Source organism: Gambusia affinis, linkage group LG15 (genome assembly GCF_019740435.1).
Source record: "Gambusia affinis linkage group LG15, SWU_Gaff_1.0, whole genome shotgun sequence".
NCBI lineage: Eukaryota > Metazoa > Chordata > Actinopteri > Cyprinodontiformes > Poeciliidae > Gambusia > Gambusia affinis.
The window spans coordinates 21,012,336-21,033,657 of NC_057882.1; the positions used below are offsets into that span (position 1 = coordinate 21,012,336).

At 38.5% G+C, this 21,322-nt stretch overlaps 1 protein-coding gene across 21 annotated transcripts in view; it reads right to left on the reverse strand.

Moving 5' to 3' along the window:
• Window positions 1-1,615: 1,615 nt before the first annotated feature.
• The window catches only part of nbeaa (neurobeachin a), a 102,227-nt gene continuing 82,520 nt past the window's right edge, over window positions 1,616-21,322 (reverse strand). For 6 of the 21 annotated variants that reach the window (XM_044140048.1, XM_044140047.1, XM_044140057.1 and 3 more), the window contains 29 exons: window positions 21,114-21,268; window positions 19,793-19,919; window positions 17,658-17,777; window positions 15,554-15,687; window positions 14,922-14,983; window positions 13,088-13,152; window positions 12,713-12,821; window positions 12,444-12,610; window positions 11,615-11,739; window positions 11,373-11,528; window positions 11,249-11,281; window positions 10,822-10,958; window positions 10,600-10,717; window positions 10,061-10,163; window positions 9,855-9,970; window positions 8,869-8,981; window positions 8,554-8,694; window positions 8,349-8,468; window positions 7,408-7,560; window positions 7,122-7,286; window positions 6,389-6,478; window positions 5,624-5,816; window positions 5,473-5,544; window positions 4,901-5,056; window positions 4,507-4,677; window positions 4,310-4,411; window positions 3,833-4,029; window positions 3,599-3,750; window positions 1,616-2,735 (listed from right to left, as the gene is read on the reverse strand). In XM_044140048.1, the coding sequence (XP_043995983.1) occupies window positions 2,645-2,735; window positions 3,599-3,750; window positions 3,833-4,029; window positions 4,310-4,411; window positions 4,507-4,677; window positions 4,901-5,056; window positions 5,473-5,544; window positions 5,624-5,816; window positions 6,389-6,478; window positions 7,122-7,286; window positions 7,408-7,560; window positions 8,349-8,468; window positions 8,554-8,694; window positions 8,869-8,981; window positions 9,855-9,970; window positions 10,061-10,163; window positions 10,600-10,717; window positions 10,822-10,958; window positions 11,249-11,281; window positions 11,373-11,528; window positions 11,615-11,739; window positions 12,444-12,610; window positions 12,713-12,821; window positions 13,088-13,152; window positions 14,922-14,983; window positions 15,554-15,687; window positions 17,658-17,777; window positions 19,793-19,919; window positions 21,114-21,268 (3,643 nt within the window). In that variant the 3' untranslated portion in view covers window positions 1,616-2,644. The remainder of the gene's footprint in view (window positions 2,736-3,598; window positions 3,751-3,832; window positions 4,030-4,309; window positions 4,412-4,506; window positions 4,678-4,900; window positions 5,057-5,472; window positions 5,545-5,623; window positions 5,817-6,388; window positions 6,479-7,121; window positions 7,287-7,407; window positions 7,561-8,348; window positions 8,469-8,553; window positions 8,695-8,868; window positions 8,982-9,854; window positions 9,971-10,060; window positions 10,164-10,599; window positions 10,718-10,821; window positions 10,959-11,248; window positions 11,282-11,372; window positions 11,529-11,614; window positions 11,740-12,443; window positions 12,611-12,712; window positions 12,822-13,087; window positions 13,153-14,921; window positions 14,984-15,553; window positions 15,688-17,657; window positions 17,778-19,792; window positions 19,920-21,113; window positions 21,269-21,322) is intronic. The other 15 variants (XM_044140065.1, XM_044140064.1, XM_044140061.1 and 12 more) reach the window with 10 other exon arrangements.

Consider the following 21,322-nt stretch of genomic DNA (forward strand, 5'->3'; position numbering starts at 1 on the left):
GTACTCCAGGATGACAAGCCAGAAAAGGTTGTTTCCCCTGTTCAGCAAGTCAAAGAACTGTTTTGCTAGTTGGCACAGTTGAAAAGAAAAAAAAGAGACATGGTTCTAGTTGAGGGTGGTGGAAATATAAAGCACATTCATTTGAGGACTAGAGTTGAAGTGGATAGGTGGGATCTGGATAACTGGAAAAACATGGTTTATCTTAAGCCTGGTTTTGAAAGAAAAGAACAACATGAAAATCACAGCAGCACTCAGATTAAATGTGTAGAAATCTTTACAAGATATTTCATTTTTTATTGCAGTGGCATAATCTGACTGAATAATTTAGAAAAGAATCCAAAGTTTAATTTCAGTATCTATTCAACAAGGAACCAAATCCCAGGTTTCATAATTATTGCATACAATACTAACAATCCCTTTAATAGGACAGCTGGTGGCTTTTTCCATCAGATCATTATTTAAAACACCCTGGTATTTCAAAGACATCATGATGCAGCCAAACAAGTTTTCCTAAACTTTTGAATGAGATCATACAGAGCCAATTATTAATTAATGCTTGAAATCTCATCATGAACAAGTGAGTAGTTGTTTTTCAGTACCTATTGCTTGAATAGTAAATATCAACCCGGATTCTCTTGTGTTTCTTATTTTGAGAATTATATTTAAACCTTCATTTCTCAATGAAGCAGAAAGTCAAAGAGTACTACATTTAAATCAATTAATCCCTGCATTACTAATTAGAAGCTTTTTATATATTATCCTGATTGATTTACAAATCAGAATATTATTTGTCCTGATCAAATATCCCAAAATTATTTAATTGAATTTTTAAAAATTTCAATTAAACATGTGAAATAAAAAAATAAAAATAAAAAATCACTAATGTTGGTCACCTCCACACTCACAAACATAACTTACTTGGATTTTTCAATTTTATAATAATTATGCTACTGCAATAAGACACCACTTCTTTTAGGATTTTTAGCATGGAATCCAATAATCAGAAACTGTTCGGTATCTTGAAGGTACAGCGCAGTATGTTCATACAACTGGAACTCTTTTTTTTTTTCAAGGAAATTAATAGACAGACAGACAATATGCAAAATTAAAAGTCCAGACCTCAAATTCTTTGCATATTTTATTTTTCTTATGATTTTTTCCCAACTCACACATGTCATATTTTACATCTTTGCAATAAAACATGAATACAATAGTTTTTTACGGTTTCATAGATCCAAAAATATTTAAGCTTTTTTTTTTTTTGGATACGTAAGTTTGAACCTGTCAATAGGAGTATGTGCATGTGCGCGTTTGATCATGATGGCTTCACACATACAGTACGTGTCACACGCTGTCCTCTCTCCTCCCCCTGCCCGCCGTCTTCTCTATCAGCTACAGAATAATGATATTGCTTACAACTGTGAGGTTGTAAAACTGAAGAATCACTCATGAGCTCAACGGTTCTTAAATACAAACATTAATGCACAAATAATCCCCGAAGGAAGAAAAATAAAATAAAAAGTGGAGCCGAAGGCAGCCGACCAGAAAGAACCAAGCTAATAAATAATGATATGTGATTGGTGCAAAGTGCAGATACAAAACAAACTAGTTGATTCTCTTTTTTTTCTTAAAATAATCAACAAATGTGGGTATGTGAAGGTTTCCTTTGCACTTTCAGTCCCATTCAGCCCAGTAAGTCTCCTGCCAAACTTGAATCAAGACTGTATGTACATATTTGACAAAACAATCACCAAATATACAAAGGAAATCATGTCGGTCTCATATTTGTCATCTTCAGTGGCACGGAAAAAGAGCTCTTTGTCATAACTGTCTCCAGCAAAAATGAACAAAAAGGGAAAATAAATCACCATCCTTGATACCACCATTTTTACCATCAGTCTTGTCGACATTATAATAATTATTACACAGTATTTTACATACAGCAAGTTATTAATAAATTAAAGGTGAGAAGCGCAGTTTGTGTAGTGAAAGAACAAGTGCAACTCTGAAGGAAGAAGAGCCTTATTTACATAAAATCTGATTTGGGGTTTAAAAAAAACTTAGGCAATTAAAATTAAACAAGATAAAAACTAAATCAACACTCTGGGTAATTTTTCAGGAGAAAATTTAAGATCGAGCCAATTTCACCGGCTTCTGGACAACAGGTACAGGCTGGTGTATTAGTTTAGAGACAAGAAAGGAATTTGAATTTATAATTCACCCAAATAATTAACAAATACAACTCAGAAATATCAGAAATCAAACAAGAAAAAAACCCAAAAGAAAAAAAGAGACTTGAGTATGTGTGATGATTTAAACGTACCAGGAACAGTGAAATTGATCTGTCCCATGAGGATCGACATCTGCTTCACTGGCTCTCTGCTCCTATGTTGCAGTCACCGTGTTGTATTATTGAAGCAGATTTCAGTGCGTATCTTCTTATTATGCGTCAGTGGTTACACACGTGTGCACATAGGAAACCATTCCCACTAGCGCAGTCGCATCCACAATGCAAGGGAATAGAGCCTATAGGTCTGAAACTAAATTTTTCTTTGTCTCGGTACCTGTGGTTTCCCCCTTTCGTGTTGCTGAGGCACAGCAGCGATGCAGAACTCCTTCCCTCGTCCATCTCAAGCCGTCCGCCTCAGTACCTGTTCTGGTGTTCATAGTGCCAGCGGTTGAAGTCGATGTTGAATGCCACGATGCTCCCAGAGGCCATGCCGGTGATTAAAGTCCTGTGGGGCAGAACGCACAGGAGAAACACGTCTGCAACATCAACGGCACTCATTTCCACAGGAAATAGGAGGCATTTGTGTATTACACAATAAATAATCAGAGTTGTGAAAAAGTATTTTCCATTCTTACAGTTTTCTTCTGTTCTCACTGTTTTGTCACATTTAACTTTACTACCTTAAATTTTTTAAATAAATATACTTTATTAAGGACAAAATTATTATCCAAACCAACCTGGTTCCTTGTGGAAATATTAACACTCTTTGTTTATCATGAATTAGGCAACTACAAAAGTCAAGTTCAATCTTAATAGCCACACCATGAACAGATTAAGTCAAGTTCAATCTTAATAGCCACACCATGAACAGATTACTACCAGACCTTTAGAATCAAGAAATCACTTATGTAAGTTAAAAACATTAAAAACAAATGAACTGACAGCTATTAGTCTGAAAATACTAATAGCAATTGTAATATTTTGTTTTTACAAAAGTGAGAGTTAGTGGAGAAAATATAAGTGACCGTGATTTGCTGTAATCTTTCCATTCTGCTCTTCACCAGAAAACTCTGACGGCCAACGTCCAGATCTTAAACTCATCTACCCTTGGGTTATATAGCAGGATAACAAACTGAAGCATATAAAATATAGCAATTTTCTAAGTAAAACTCCACAGCGATGTTAAAAGACTCATCATAGCAGTTGTTGCCAAGGGTGAAATAACCGGCTACTAGTTTTAAGGAGGTGTGTTTCTCTCTTTATGGAATGGGATGATCTTTATGGGAATCATTTGTCTCTCAAGCTCAGCTGGTCAGATTTCACGGCTCCATTTGAGCTAAGCCTGCTTTTTCCTGCATTTCTGTGTACCTCTGGTCATGTGAGAGATCCATGGCCCGGATGCCGGCGTCACAGCCTGGATAGATGTAAAGCTGTTTGAAGTCACAGGCCTGCCACACCTCCACCACTCCGTTGTCCCCTCCAGTCACCAGGTTCTGCCCGTCACTGCTCAACAAAATGGCCTGAGGAGAGGTGCGAGAGGTTAAACAAAGTTCGATGTGTGGATGAACAACTACATCCCATTTACGCCAATAGCGGCCTTACTCGAGAGGAATCGTTGACTTCCATTTGCGCCAGCAGTTTGCCATTTATGCTGAAGTTGCAGAAACGACCTCTCTCGTAATAAATGATGCAGTGTCCCTCACTGGACACGGAGATGAGGCGAGGCCGCATGCAAAGCTCCGGACCCTCCAGTGCCCTCAACAGGTCCCCTGTGATGGTGTGGACCAGGCATGGACCCTCTGGGGAGTGACAAAAAAAGTAACTTAATAATGTCAAATTATTTAGAGCCAAACCATATGGGCCGCATTGAGATCATATATGTTCTGGAGGGCCAGTTGAGCCAGAATGCATTGATGAAATCTATTAAAACTGGAGGGACTGATTGAAGTAATCTGGAGTCTGTAATCTAGAGGTCCACATAAAAACTATGGCGAGCCAGATTTGGCACCCCAGCCACAAGTTTGACACATGATTTAGAGTGTTTGCTTGATTTCAGATGAATATATAAATGTCACAAACCTTTGGCTCCACTAATAACCAGTCCCAGCTCCGCGCAGACAGAAACACACACCACTTCATGGTCATGTCCCGTCAGCACCGCCCTGGGAGCCGGGTAGTCACCTGAAGAAAACACATTAACACAAAAGTCAAACTCTTAAACTCTCCACATCCTCAGAATAACCCACAACAACCATCTCCACCATGACCTCACTCACTGTTATTAGGGTTATCTCCTATAATATGATGTCGTCCACTCCAGTACCACAGAAGAAGAGTAGCGTCTCTGGAGCCGGACACGATGTAGCAGTCTCCTCCGATGTAGGACTCTGACCGGGCCAGGCATGTCACCACATCCCAGTGGCCAAAAACTATCTGGGTTAGTTTTCCTGCAGAGAGGAAGAGGGAGGACACTGTAGTCAGCGCGCCTTCTCTGCTAACACGATGGAAGGTCATGGCAGCTTAACTCCGGGATAAAAATAAACCATGGTAGAACAAGAAACAAGCAGGTTGAATGAGCAAATGTTTTTCTAAATTCTTTCTATCTGTAAGAAACAAGCTTTACAAGCTAAAAAAAACAAAACATGTTTGTTAAATATCCACACCACCAACCAGTTTCAGTCGAGTAAACTCGGAAGCTTTTGTCCCAAAAGCCACAGACCAGGATGTAGCGGTTGTCGGCGGTTACCACAAAGCAGTGGGTGTTAATCTGGATACTCTGGTCCACCAGGTCAGTGATCTGTCGCTTGTTCACACCTGAATTGTTCGCTGCATGGAAAAACAGGCAGGTTAACAATGCAAAAAGGAAGACAGTACAGCGTTGTTTTGTAATTAGTTATAAATGTGATTTTTACACATCTGCAAACATACAGTTCAGTCTTGAACAAATGCTAGCATTGTTCTTAACACCATAAGATGTTAAAGTAAAAAAAAAAAAGGATGTGTAAATTCTTTTTTTAAATTCCAACCTTATGTTTGCACACAATTGTTGTTTTCAGCAACAACATGACAAAAAGGAGATGCTTGTTGTTCCTTAATAAATCAGGAATAAGCACTCAACTACATTTGCTCATATCATCCTTCCTTCATGCCGATTACAGTTGATATACCAAAATCACACAGTGGTATGCTGATACAGTGCATCTGTCCTCTTAAAACCGCTATACAAATGTTTGTCCACTGACCTATGAGAGGATCCATTTCTATGGGTAGATGATGAGCCTGTTCTAGAGAGTATCCTGGAGCACCACGGAGGCCTGATTGAACAGATATTACAGTCACATCTCTGTATGAGGGATTTTTGTCAAGACAAAATAAAGTTCCTGCACCGCTCACCGACTGTGTTGTGCCAGCGGTTTACAGCAAACAGCCGGCTACACGTGACGGTGACGGCTGCCGGGATGCTGAGGTGGGGCAGCGTGTTGGCTGCAACGTGTGTGACGGGAGAGTTGGAGGGGAACTTGAGCACCATGATGACATCCTGCTGCATCTGATCCTTAAACATCAGAGGGCTCTGGGGAAGGAAACACTGGTGAGACAGACAGAGAGGAAAGAGAGGAAAGGACAGATAGAGAGAGCGAGAGAGAGCAAGAGAGAGAGATAGAGAGAGGAGGGAAGGTCAAGGAATACAATGGAGGAAGGGTTGGAGATGGAGGGATAGGGAAAGACAGAACGGATGGGACAGAAGGAGGGGAAGGAAAAGGTAAATTAGTGGGAGCACAGGGTCAGAACAGGTTCACACACTGAGGAGGCTTGAGAGTTAGGAGAGGAGGTGGAGGCACTGGCTGGTCGGGTTTGGGACTGACAGGTTTAGGTTTGACATGTGGAGACACCGAGGCCTCACACTGCTGAGGTCAAAGGTCTAAATCTGAAATAATAAACATTATTATATACTGTTGTATGTAATAAAACCTCACTTGACAAAGTAAGCAATTCAGCAAGTGCATAAGAGTTTTTGTGGAATTGGACTAATCCAAAACTTATTTAAAAAAAAAAATTAAACATGACAAAAGAAGCATTGTTCTGATCAATGAAGCAGGATAGTTTTATTGTCTGAAATCACTTTAAAGTCATTAGAAAACATGTCTGCTGTCGTCTCACCAGGTGCATGGCAGAGGAGCGAGGTGGGTGCGGCTCAATCAGCAGCTGGGAGGGAACCTGTCCAGACACCTGAATCTGAGTCTCAATCACCTGAAGACAGCAGAGACAAAGACAATTTTAAATAGAAAGTTGCACTTTTTTAAAAGAAATCAATACTGTGTATATCTGCACATTACTGCAAACAAGTAGTTAATTAATAAACCTAATAACGTTTCTTAGAGAGGGGAGTTATCCAAGGAAATATGCAAATCAGTGCCTGAAATTGATTGTTTTGTGATTTTACAAACAAACTTCAGTGTATTTGACCAAAACAGAAGACAGAAAAATTTTATTTATATTAAGATTAAACATCCAAGTGAAATCAATTAAGTTATTTCTGAAGGCCGTTGCTTAATCCAGATTTTACTTAGGGGTATTAGCGTTAAAGGGGTTGTGCATGATGCTTTTAAGACTTCTATTTCTAAAAATATATAATTATATCTATACATATGCATCGTTTATCTTTCACTTTACAATTATCCACTAAATGTGTTGGTCCATCATTTACATCAGCAAAATACAATTAAGTTCAAAGTATATTTAAAGATTTTTGGGGAGATTTATACACCGAATGCATTTTTTATTTGAAATTGACCTGGGAGTACATGTACAGTTTTATGAATATATCAATCTACAATTGTGAAGCTAAAAACTAAATTTCAGTTCATTCTTGATAGTGTGTGAATCTATCAACCTCTCGCTGTGCTGCATCCAGATTGTCCAAGTTTACAGCTCCCTCATAGGACAGGAAGTTGAAAACGTTGAGAGCTCGAACTGCTTCTGGCCCCCGCTGCTTGTAGCCGAAAATGAGATCGATCCACTGGTGAAGCTGACACGAGACAAACTCACTCTCTAACGCCTGAGTGGAGACAGGGGTAAAAGCAGAGAGAGAGAGGAGGCAAACAAGAACATAAGTAGACTTTGTCCACAGGTCGAGTCGAAAGGGGTTTGTGTATTTTGGAAAGAAGTGTGCTCCCTACCATTCTGTTTATGCGGACAAAGTCTTCAGGTTTCTTAGCCCAGACAGGAAGCTCAACATCGCACACAGGAACGCCGTCATCACGCACACCCAGTTCGTACTCGTTACTGTTCACAAACATCTCAGGCAAGTAGTAAAACTCTGGGATCAGCTCCTAGATGACATGAAATGCATCATTTTAGTCTTCATCATTTAATCAATCTTGAAACGGTTGGATTAAAACCTGTTAACAGCTGTTGAGAAAAGCTGACACAACTACTGTTATCACGAATGAATCAGTGCAGAGTGCTTGTGTTGGCATCAAATAATTAGACAAATCATTAAATAATTATGAGTGTTTGTCATACATTAAATAAGCTGAAAATGGAAATACTATGTAATTAAATGAAGTGAGAAAATTGATTCCTTTTAATTTGAACTGTCATGTTAAAACAGCATATCATTATGTCAATTTTTTATGATTTTGTAGTTCCTGTCCAACTATCCACTAAGCAATAAATAATAAAATGAGACATAAATATTGTTTTTAAATTATTTTGCTATTGAAAAAAATACTGCATAGCTAATAATTAATTAAAATTTAAGAAATTATAATTTTTTTTAGATAATAATCACTACACTAAGTTCTCAGTTAGAAATTATATACAAATTATTTATAAATGTTATTTTTTCTCAGCACTATATTTCAGCTATAAATAAATTCCAGGATGAATAAAAAATATTCAGAATACACCTGTTACTCAACATGGACAAGTGCTGTTTTTTTTTCAATACTACTCATTTCTTTTCAGTACTCTCAACATTTTTTTTTTAATTTCTGAAATTTTGCTTAGCTCACTGTATTATCATGTTTAGGTGCAGAGGCCTGATGTAGACTCAGTGTTTTCAGGCATATCAACTGCCACCCTCAGTGACCTCTTTCCTCAGTCCAACAGAAGTTACCTTAACATCTGCCGTGTCTCTCTGGCAGTTCCTCCACGCATGACCAATGCCAGAAAAGGCTCTCTCTGGATGGTCAAATTTACCGTCGTTGGCATTCAGAAAAAATGTGGTGAAGGGCTCCTAAGGCCACAGAAAAATACATATGTTATTGCAGAGGAAGCCTTTACCATCCAAAATGTTTAACGTGTGTAATGCAAACACTTACTATTCTGACCATCCACATCAGTGTGGAGTGAGCTGTGGAGTATAAGCAGGTGTAGTGGTGAGGGGGTGTGCTGTCATCATCCCATGTCTCATAGCGCTCTGCATAAAATGCCGCTCTCTTTGGATTCAGGGCACCGATTGGCTGGAAAACACATATTGTTGCTGAAAACCTCTAAGCACCATTACTAATATAAACAGCCCTTTTTATGTTTTCATCATGTAAAGCACGTTGAGTTGCTGAAACGTGTTTTTCAAATAAACTTTGCTTTATTTATTTTCATTTTTTCTAAAAACTGTACTAAAACACGATGCTGACCTTGGAAAGGTCTCTGAAGTTGCCGGGCAGAGTGAGATCAAGCTCCTCTGAATCATAGTTGGTCAGGACCCAGGGGAAGACAGGATACTGGTTCAAATCATTATAGGTCCTCCCTGCAGGGCCAAATGTCAAAAACCAATATGAAATTCTACTTCACTTAAAAGAAAGTCATGCAGTGAATACATGTTTGTTTAGTTTATTAGAAATACGGTGCCAGTTTACAGACATCAAATCATCAAATCCAGTTTTTGCATTTAATTAAGAACATGAAGGGATCTTATGTTTAGAGTAGAATGATTAAACAACAAATATCTTCAAGTAATTTTAATAATTAATAATTAAAATTATTTTAATTTATGATGAATGTATCTGAACCCGTTAGCATAATTTTCACTCTGTGGATTAGAAAAAAACTCACAATAAATTAAAACATGTTCATCCCATTAAAATAAACCCTTACGAGTCCAAAGTCTTAGGTGACTTATGTCTATGTTGAATTATTTATAAACTTCTGACAGGCAGGGTTGGTAGAAATATTCTACTTGACTGCAGGGAGTTAAATTCAAATGTCTCCTTTATTTTGTTTTGTTCCAACATTTGAATAAGAAGAACATCCTAGTTAGCCAAAAATGGGTGCAAGACTGTAATAGAAATCACAATAAATGCTGAAAATGAATTCTTTTATTATACAATATAAATATATTTAAAACCAGAGTTTTAGCCATAAGTCATTACAGATCAGCCATTAAGATAAAATGGATAAAACAAATCAGATCATAATGGCAGTGGCACAATAAAAGCAGCATAGTACTAAAAGAAAAAGCAAAAAAATAAAATAAATAAATAATTGAATAAATAATTTCTGATAAACCTTGATAAACTCCTGCTGTATAACTGGTTCAATAGATTCAAATGATTTGACTAAGAATGGAGAGAAAATACATTATACATGTTGGTGAGAACACCGGACTGCAAAATGAATTTACCTGCAATAGTGTTTAGAAACATGAGGTACTCAAAGTTGGAGATCTCTCTCCTCTGCCAGCGCTGCGTCATGTTTGATGACTTGAAGAGCTGGCGTGGGGTGGCCAAGGAGATACGCCTGAGATGTAAATGCAAACAAACACGGGATTTTTATTTTCAGTCCTTTTCTTATCCTGAAATTAAATGTTAGGCAATATGAGTTTCATACCTGGCTTGTGGAAGTCCATAACTCGTTCCCACCCCGACCCGAGGGAGGCTGTAGACGACCCTTTTGACTGTGGCCTGGTCAGGAAAGTTAAACATCACAGATGCTGGAAAGAAGAAGAGAAAACATGACAGACATGTCAGAAATATTTAGTCCAAATTATCAAATTATGTACTTTCTGAAAAACTAATCATAAACTAATGGGTGGTAAACAGATAAATCCAAAAGAAATTACCTCAGGTTATAAGCATATTGAAACTACTTAGATATTTAATTCAAGTCAATATTTTATTAAAAAACAGTTAAAAGTCAAACAAAAAATTAATCGTAACTTTATTTTCAGAAATGTCTTTAGTCTCTCCTACACTCAGGTCTGGGAAATTAAATGAATACGTTGGGTTTTATCAAAAGGATCAAAGGGGTTTGAACTGTTTATATTTAAAAACAGATCTGATTGATATGGTGCACTAAGACTATTAATGATTTCATAAAAAGTATGTTAAAAATGAGCTTACTCTGTGGTAAAATCATTGCAAACTCACTTCTGTTGGCCATAAAGACCTCAAGGCCTGTGTTCTGCAGCAGGTAGCGTCTGGAGAAGACGGCTCGGATCTCACTGAACATCCATTTCCCGTGCAAACCCTCTGAGTAAGCCAGCACCTGTTGAGGACAGACGTCATTATAGCACACAGGAAACATCTCATCTTACCTTTTTCTATTGTCTATCTGCACCTTGATGAGGGAAAAAAAATGCTTTCTCTTACTTTTGCATCCATCTTCTTGAAAGTAGGATCCTCTTCATCAACTTCAAAGTAGATCTCTGTAGTGGTGATGGAGAGAGTGCCTCGAGCCACCACCACAGGGGCTACCAGCTGAGCAGGAGTACTGAGAACCACCGGGCCTGCAGGAGCATGGGGCGATATTAAATTATCTATTCATAGCCCTGACAGGCCAGAGGTCTATAGGAGCATCAAAGACATGGAAACATCAGAAGCATTTCAAACAGGCTAGGATTGACTTTTGATCTGCATTTTCCACTTTGTTTGCACCATCTGGTGTTAAAAGCATCAAGAATTGATCTGTATCAGAATCAGATTTAGTAGCTTCTGATTAAATCGCAATAGGTCAGGTGAATCAGCTGGGTGGTTAGTGCAGCTGAACAAAAAACAACAACTTAAAGGTCCAACTTGCCTTTGGAGGTAAAAAGTCGAGGACGGAAACGAACTAAAAACAAGAGTCATATACAGTTTACTGCTCAGCATGAAGGCATGAGTGCCATGGGTTTTTTTTGTGCCTTTGTGCGTCTCCACCTTACCAGCGAGGTTATCGATCTCTTTCTCCTGCAGCAGACTGACGGCGTCGTCGTCTCCCTCCAGCATCAGCTCCGCCTCTGGATTCTGGGTGACCACTGACTGACTGCGGACGTTCTTCTTCGACTTAACACCACCCTCCTCCTCATCCTCCTCTGTGCCTGTGTTACACAGTCAGTGAGAAGCTGCACAAAGTTGACACTGACACAGTTCTTTTTTGTTTTTAACAATAGAGCATAATACTGACTGTACTCATCCAGAGTTTTTAGTGAAATGTCGGCATGTGTGGATCCAAAGGCATTTCTCACAAATCTTCTCCTCCTCCTGAGATCATCCTCCCAGTAATCCAAACGCCAGAAGTCATGTAATTGGCTGAAGAAATGGGAGGGAAATGCTGCTTTGAATATTTTTTCTTGTGGATAACAATCAAAGTGCAAATTCTAGGACATTTAAAAGATTAAAGTTTGAGATGAAGCTTTGTCTCAGGAAGCCTTTTCAACTTTACAAACACAGTAAGTTAACTTTTAAGTAATAAAATCCCACAAAGGTACTCATTAATCTAGAGATAAGGAAAAAATATAGATTTAATGCATTTAAAAGACAAACAGTCAAACCAAAGCACTGTGAATGCAACATAAAATTTTATTGTGTTTGGTTTATCTGAGCAAACAGAAGTAAAATGCAGTTTGGAATATACAAAATTAAAGGGCTTTGATGAAAATGTGAAAGAGTTTGTACACAAAAGAGGGAAGATGAGATTTAAACTTAGATAGGCACTGGTAACTCAGCTTTTTATCAGTGAATGAACCAGTATAAATGCTGACAACATTCTTCAGTGTGAATGTTCCAAAGTGAAGAAGACTCAGTTTTCAGTATCATTTGTGTGTTGAAAATCAATAGAGCAAAATAGAAAAAGTGGAAGAAGATCCTAGAAGAAAACTACTTTCTACAGAGGGATGTCAGCTGGACAAATCCTGACCACTCTACTGTAATAAACTGTTTTCTATCTTCTGAATAACTGGTTTGTATTCAATACTGTACTGGGCTCTTGTTAGACTTTAACATTTTCCACTCACCTCTGTGACATTGTCCCCCAAGCTCCATGCTTATTGGTCAGGATGTTGAGGATCTTCTGTTTCAGCTGGTTGGCAGTCACATGATCTCTGTGCTTGGCAGCACTAATGAGGTGGTCACACATTTTCTCCTCCTCTCTGCGATCCGCAGCATACTGAGCACAGTTAGACTGAGCAGAGGGAATAAGAGTTAAGCAAGGACTACTGGATGCAACTTAAGGCACGGATAGTGTACAGTGGTTTATAACAGAAGATGGAGAGCCCCTGTTTACCTCAAACTCAGCGTGTTTGTGGACATCCTCGGCCCGCTGTCTGTTCAGGATGAACTCTGCCTCATTGGCAACACGCACAATGTGATCCTTCATGGCATGGCACAAGAGTCTGGCAAAAGAGTTCAGATGTGAGTTGCACAAATATTGGTAAACAAAAGAAATAAACCAAAAATCTTTCAGTTTCTTTGATTGAAATTATCACCAGAGCTAATAACTGTGGCACTGGTGCAATTTCTAGGCTGTACTTTCTAAGGTTTAAATTATGCAAAAAAAGATTTGTTTATTTTGGGACTTTTCACACATCTCTACCAGAGGAGGCAATACACATTAGGATGACTGTAAATGGATGGGTGACCTTTAAGCTCATTGGATTACCTTCCCTCGTTGATGAGCTCGATGAAGGCCAGTCCAGCATTCTTCTGGATAGAGTTCTGCCACTCCTGCAAGTGTAAATAAACAACATTAATATCTGTAAAGATCTTTTTAAAGCAGAAAATACAGTGCCTTAAAAATGTATATGCCCTCTTATAAATATTTGGATATTTTTAACACGTATTTATGATTATGAAAGAATTTTAATAACTTTTACCAGTTATGTTAGTGCGACTTCAATCAAAATCCAGTGGGCCATATTTTATCTTTTACACTTAATGGAACAAAAAATTATTAATTTATACACCAATGTTTTAAAATTTGTTTTGGGGTTTTATATAACCAAACAAAACTCTAGTAAGATTTTACTAAAAGAAAATGAAGCAAGTAGAACGCTTTATTTGTTTAATCAAAGTCACATAAGTAATGTAAAATGAAAAAAACAAATTTTCATAGCTCTAAAAACATCACTACAATCACACCCATAAATTGCACAATTTTCCATTTCTTGTGCATATGGGAGGGGAACTTTTCAATGGGATAGCACTGCTGCTGAAAGCCTGAAAACTATCAGCGCTCCATTAGCTCCACTGGCTCTTAAGGCCATCTCCCGTTACACCCCCAGCATCTAGGGGATCGATTTCTGGGCTCGAGTTTGCTCTCCACGGCCCTCTAATGGCAGACGAGGCGGGAGTCAGGGGTAATACTATACATGCTGACGAGATGCCTCCCAGAAGACAAAAAGGACAGGGAGTGGTGGGATGAGAGGGTAGAAGATGAAAGCAGTTGCTACTGAAAACACTGAGGCCAGGAAAGCAGAAGAGCCTGAAAGTGTGACTGACGATGGAAAGAAGGAGAGAAGAAAGCAGAGATGGAGTGGCTGAGCTCAGGAGAAAGACCGAGAGGAAAGAACTTGAGGATGACTCCATAAAGAGCTCTTATGAAGAAGAACAGAAATAAACAGACTTGTAGATGTGAGACAGACTACAAGTCTTCTTAAAGAAACCGGGTCGCCCAGCTCTGTAATGGTGAGTTTCATCCTGTCTTTTGATCATCAAGTACAAAAAAAGAATTACTGTGTTTTAATGCATGAGGACAAAAGAACCAGAAATCCTCCTTCATCGGTCAAGATCTGATATTTTAATGATTGTCTTTTTGTGTTTTAGGATTAGGAACATGCAGTTTTCTTTCTTTCTTTGTAAGCATGCATATCAGACAAAGTCATATTACACCTGTAATGAGTATATTTCAGAGTAATGATATATTATTGACCTCAGTTTATGGATATTTTTATCTTCTTAAATCATCATAACAGATCAAGAATAAACATTCAAAACTGCCAAGAATGAGAAAAATGCAACAAAATAAAGTTTAGAGAGTCAGTACATTAGAAAAACATTAAAAAGTCAATTTTTATTAAAAAGTGACCCTCATAGATTTACTGCACAAAGCGTGATATAACCCAAGTCTGTTAGTTTTTATGAAAATTAGGTTTCTCAGAAGTTTTGATTAACACAGACAACCAATAAAAACAATGAAGCTTGCTGACCATATTCTGTACATTAAAGTTCATCAATAATTGGTCAGAGCTGCTTTTACATAAATTATCGAATGTCATTTGACATGGCATGGAGATTTTGGGAATACAGTATTCAGTCTGAGTAAATGCAAAGTACTGTTTGAAAATGAAATCAGCATCTCCATAAAATTTGTCATTCTGTGTGTAATAAAAATGTAATTATCACTTTTTAAAATTTTAAATGCTGAAATAAAATAGCACAATGACCCTATTAATAGAGATGATCCTGAATGAGAATAAGATTGAGAGGTCACCAACCTGAGAACAGAGCAGCATTACAAGCTCCACCACAGATGTGCTCGACTTCATGCACACCAGACCTGCAGAAAACACAAACACCACAGTCAGCAGTCTTTCATCTCTTCATCTGACAAATACATTTTCCCAAAACACAAAAAATGTCAGTAACGTTATAGGAGCGTTAGCAGTTTGGGTTGCTATACAGTCACCATAGCTTAATTTACAAGAGGCATGCCACAGAGAAGACAACAAGCAGAGATATTAAGGAAGGAAGTGGAGGAGGAAGAGAAAGAAGGGAGAAAATCGAGAAAAAGGAACACAAAGACAGTGAATTACAAAACAGGAAGCAGGTGGGCAGACTGAGGACACATTTAGGACAACGTAAAATTCAAGTGATGCTAAATATAATCTGATCTAATAACATATACATCTCTGTCTAGCTGAGTTCATACAGTGCAAAGTAGTGACTTCATACCTGCTTGACGAATGAGTGAAGCAGATCAAAGACGCTCATTCACTCTGTGTTTCTCAAACACACACACAGGCACACTTGGTGTTTCTCGCACTCAAACATGGCGGTGAGGGACAGTGAATGAGGAGACTCCACAGAGAGGGACGCCAGTTAGAGAAAAAGGAGCCGTGTACAGCACCTGTACCTTCTATGAGCAGTTCCTGCCCATGGCTACCCAGCAGCGTCCTGGACAGGAAGGGAGCGAAGTCCACAAAGATCTCCCTTAGCAGTGGGGCCACTTTCTCCAGAGCACGCTCCAACTTAGTTGTGATGCTGTGGAGGAGAACAGGGCGAGAAAGAAAGATGAAGGAACAAAAGAAGTGAGAAGGTCATATGTGACAGACAAGAGCTTAAAATATGTGGGATTTACAAACAGATGCAAAATACATGCATGACAGAAATGAGCAGGGAAATGAGAGGACAAGAGAAAAACCGGGAGTTAAACCAGACATGGACGACGCAAAAGGTCAGAATCAAACATGATGATGGTGTGGGTTTGGTGGCAAGGCGGCTGTGTTACTATTGGGAAAGTGCTGCAGTTAAAAAGCTAATCATTGAGCAAATTAACTTAAAAATGGATGAAGCAGCTTTACTACGTCGCATTCAAGTGTTGAAAACTGGATTGCATGTTTTCTTGTACTATAGATGCTTAGTGTTTCTGCATTGAGAATTTTTCATGTATAGAAAGAGCTTGGTTAAATATGGGAGCACTGAAAAAACTTGTGATCCACTTCCTCGTTATGCTTTGCAAACAATTTTTATTTCTCAAGTGAATGAGCAAAATATATTTCATAATTAAGCTAAGGCAGGTGTTCAATCAACAGATCTAAAAATATTTGTAGAAGTTGCCCATTTTAAGGGATCTTCATTTCAACTATATCCATTTAGATTTCCATTTTTTTAATTCAATGCATATTTTCTCAAATTTTGCCAGCAGTGGGTCAAAAATTGTTGGCATTGTTGGCAACTGTATTCATATGTCTGAGCCTATCAGCATAATGTTGGCCCTCTGTGTGTTTTAAAATAAATTGTACGAAAATCTAAGAATTTCACAAAAGAGAAGAAAAAGGCACAAATAATAGTTTACAAAAAAGCTGGATGTTAAGTTCTGCCGAGTATTGTAAATATTAAGTTATCAAAGTTGGTTATATTTTTACATTTTTGTGGCTACTGTTAATATCATAAGAACAATTAGAAGCAAGAGGCCACAAAGGACAACGTTAGAGCAGAAATTTATTTTCCCCTGCTGTTCTTCTTCTAGTTCAGATTTGTATTTAATTAGGTTCTATGAAATTCAGCAGTCACTTTCTAAGGTGTGACAGACAGTGGTCTGAAAAACCTAAGCTATCAGTACACAGACTAAGAACAGTTTCAAAGTGGATTTCTAATATCAGTCAATTCAAAGATGCATTGTAAACCTTTACCACATCTTCAGTTCAGGATTAGTCCTTTGCTCACATGAATGGCAATGATTATTTTAATAAAAAAGATGTGTGGATCTGCTGTGAAACAAAACAAAACCTGCCAAGCCAAATTCAGCCATTGTGTGAACACAAACGTCTGGAAAACAAAAGATAAAAAAAAATAAAGTAGAAAAATAGATAAATAAATAAAATAAGAAGTTACAAGAGCCAAATGACGTTTTTAGGTTGGGTTTGCTTTAGTCAGAAATTGATACATGATGTGCAGATGGAGAGAATTTTTGTTCCCTCAAAGCGAGAGCCTTAAGATACTGACTGTTGATGACTACCATGTAGAACCCCACCTAATACAATATCCAACCTGCAGATATCAAGTTGTGACAACAGGTGAAAAATTTAGATTAGACAAAAAATTAATCATCAAATCTTTGAGGGGCATCCATGTTTGAAAAAAAAGCAAAAAAGTAAACCAACAAAACAAACTCAAACATAAATCTGTAATAGAAACAGCTATGGAAACACTTGTGACCTAGGTCCCTGACAAAGGAGTAAAGTGAAACCCAGGTCTGATCTAGACTTTGGGCTGAGTGTGCGAAGACAACCATGCAGTAAGGGACAGACTTAAATGTGGTGCAGTAAATGCGAACAGTATGAGCTGTTGGCCTTAAAACAAAAGTGATGCCATCATCTTGCTGAAGCAAAGATGTCCGTCTTTTGTTAAATGGCATACAGAGAACATTTAGTAATAGCTAGCCAGAGCAGAAAGGGTGTGGTGGAGGGTGTGGCAGAAGGGGGGAGGGGACAGGACGGGTGTCTCCTTGCCTAAAACACTGTCCTGCATCTCGGGGGGCTGCCTGGAAGCCTGCCAGAGAGCTAAAAGACTTGAGCTCAGGGGGCGTCTGACCGCTGCGCAGCGCACACTGCGCCACCTCACAATAGGCACTGGAATACAAACCACACATAAAAAACACACATGCAGACATGCACACTGATTAAGGATCACACGTACACACCTCACACACTCCTGTGTCTGCTACTAATTAAAGTACAAACTTCTACAAATCATTTCCTTTCTAAAATCATTTCCTGATTAATAAAAACGTATTCAAACTTTAGAGACGTCAACAGTGTTTTTACCAAGACAAAACAAAGGTTGATGTTAATGAAAGTTTCATTTACATGTTCTCTGGAAGACATTAAGAGTGGTGAGCTCAAGTTTGTAGAAATACATTGCTTTGGAAAACTATTTATACCCCTTGAACTGTTTGAAATTTTGCAACATTATTGACAGAAACTGCATTTTATTTGGATTTTATGTGATAGACAAATGCAAAGTCATGGGAAATTGCTAAATGAAAGGAAAGGTTTTCTTACCAATAAAAAGGAAGAAGTGTAGGTTTAATATTTTATAGAATCTTTTTTTCCGCAATCATAACTGCCGATCCAGAGACTGATTTTTTTTCTGCTCATTTTTCTTTTTGCAACAAAAATATAAAATAGATATATTTGTGAAAATCAACTTTTGCCACAGAACAAGGTTTAAACGTTGACAAGCATATTGTCCAATCCCGCTCTGGGAGTATGTCGAGTGGTGTTGTCTTGATAGAAGATGAACATCTGCACCAGGCTCGAGTGTTTTGCAGTCTCCAACAGGTTTCCATAAACTCTGAGCAGGTACTCAGCCACAGCTAAAGAAAATGATTCCCTCATAAAGATTCTGCTGCCACAGTAGGTCACTGTGGATGGACGGTGTTTTCAGTGTGATCATTCTTTTTCTGCCACATGTAGGTTTTCATGTGGGCCAGAAAGTCCGATTTTGCTCCTTCTTCCACATGAGTTGCGAGAACCTGCAAACAGGCCTTCTACGGCTCCTTCAACGATCATTGTCTTCTTGTTCCACACAGCCCAGTTTTCTGGAAAACATTTCTAGTTGTCCTGTCTCTGTAGTATCCCAGAATTATTCGGGATTGGTGAAGTGCTTCTCTCACTAATGCTATTTATTCACTAATGTTCTTTGATACATTTCTGAAACCTTCACAGAGCATCTGAATTTATAATCAGATGAACACAAGTGTTTAATTTACTATTATTTACTACTTACATAATTTCTTCAAGCAATTCAAGTTCAAGGGGCATGAATATGTTTTCTGTACACAGCAATCAATTGTGCTTTCCTTATCTACAGTGCAGAGCAAGCTAAGACACTGAAACACAGTCATCATGTCGAGGCTGAAAAGCAGCATACAGCGTTGACTAAGTGGGATGCGTCAGTGGTACGTGTGCATGACAGCTTAAAATAAGTATGGTGAGAGGAATATTAATCTTAATCGATATGCAGCCTGGGAGCCAGGCGAGCTCATGTTTCACTTCCTCTGGCTGGATGCATCTGGCCCTCCTCCTAATGAGCTCAGTCTCTCTCTGTGTGTGTAGATGTGCGCGTGTGTCTGTTGCAACTGCGGCCATATTTTTTCCCCACATCGAGGAGGTTTAATACCAAAGCTCGATCTTATCAGATGAGATTAATGAAATCCCTGTCATTTGTTCATATTTCCCAATATTTGTTTCTTGTTGATGTGTGTTCAGAGGCAAGTGCTCTGAATTTTCTCATAAAAAAATGTATGCATAGCTCTTGCTTCAGCTAAGAATTAGATGCAGCGTTTAGATAAACTGACTGCAGATCTGAGGAATTTGCTACCAAAGATTTTGCGAGCTTGTAGCCACATTTCTGAAGCTCCCAGGTCTTCCAGACAATAAATGCATCATCTAACCTCTCTGTGAGCTGTAAGAACTCTCCGAGAAGGATGAAGGGGCGGGAGTGAGGTGGAAATATGACAACGACACACTTGAAGCCAGACGCATTAACGTGAGAACGAAAACCAAAAAGGAAAGAAAGAAGAGAAAAAAAGAGGAAGGAAATCAAATGGCTGGAAAGCTTTTATGACACCGTTTACACACACCTCATGTTCTCCATAGTGTCTTCTGGCATCGGGGCCACTGTCTGCACTGCTGGCAGATTCTTACTAGTTGCACCGTTAACAAACGATGACGAGGAGGAAGAGGATGAGGAAGCAGAGTCTGCGGCACCTGGGTGGTGGGTGGGTGTGGGGGCAAAGAGGTTAAGAGGAAGAGTGGTGAAAAATAAGACAACAATCCCAGATATGAAACATTAATATCACCAGTCAGAGGCAAATAAATTCTATTTGGATGTTATTTCTCCAGACAAGATGCTGCACCTCTTCTGGTAATGGTTTGTGAAAATAGCTTTGCAATCAATATAAAGAATCCAGTGCAGGGAGCATCTCTGCCCCCACCCAGCCTCTTCCATTATGGATGCATAATACAGCAGTGTATCTCTGACAGGCCGGCAGGGATGTGAATACTAATCTATTCACTACAATGGATCTGCTGACTGTGATGCTGCATCTGTTTCTACAAGGAGCAAAAAAAGTAAATAAGAGCAAACGTGGAAGAGCGCTGGTGACAGCCTGAGGGGAGTTTGCTTACTTGCATTAAATAGCTTGTGTTTTCTATCTCTATTCTCAAACTGTACTCATCTAGTTTCTGTGACGCTGACGCCATTTCTAAAAAGGAGTTGCTGATACAGCTCCTTTCTATTCAGTTTCTTTTTTCCTCTGGCAGGCAAAGTGTGGAAGTAAAAGTACAAGGAGTTTTGAGACAACACAATCAATTCAGACCTGACAGGCTGAGGAAAAGTCATTCAACAAAAAATTATATATACATATATATACAGTATATACACACAACAAAATCTGCATCAGAGTTCGAGATGCTTATTCTTCCTGTCCAATAGTTTTTTAAACTTTTCTTTGTAGTCTCAGAGGCCAATTCTGAATATTTTTCTAATGTTTTTAACAAACATTAGAAAATATGTTTCTAATGTTTTCTAATGTTAATGAGGAAGGAAAGTCAATTTTTTATGATGGGGCTAATAGTTTTAAGTAGAAACTGAAGTAAATATGAAATTGTTTATACATCAAAGCACATTCTTAATCTTTATTTAATCTGATCACTTTGTTGTACTTATAGATTAAAGATAGCAGGAATTTTTAGTTATTATGCTTTTTAGTCTTGTAGAGATCTCATGTTTTCCTTTTCCTCCAATCCAAAAAAAATTATAAATTTAAGTTCTGTACTTTCACAATGAACAATAATATGTGAACTATCTTTTCTGTATTTTTTTTCCAGCCCCTGGAGTTAAGCAGGTTTTGTTTCCATGGACCGAGTCTCCATCCACATATCCAACATTTTTTCTCTCACCTGTAGTGTTGATCATGCTCTTCGGTGTTGCTGTTGCAGCAGCAAAAATGTTGGGTGTGCTGCCAGGAGTGGCTGATCCACTGGTGGTGGGTGTGCCCACCGTGTTGACAGACAGGCTGCCGGGTGGGGGCTTTTTCACTGGAACAACAACACTCCTGTGAAAAGATGAGACACAAACGATTAGACAAAGTGGCACTTGAGACGTTCTA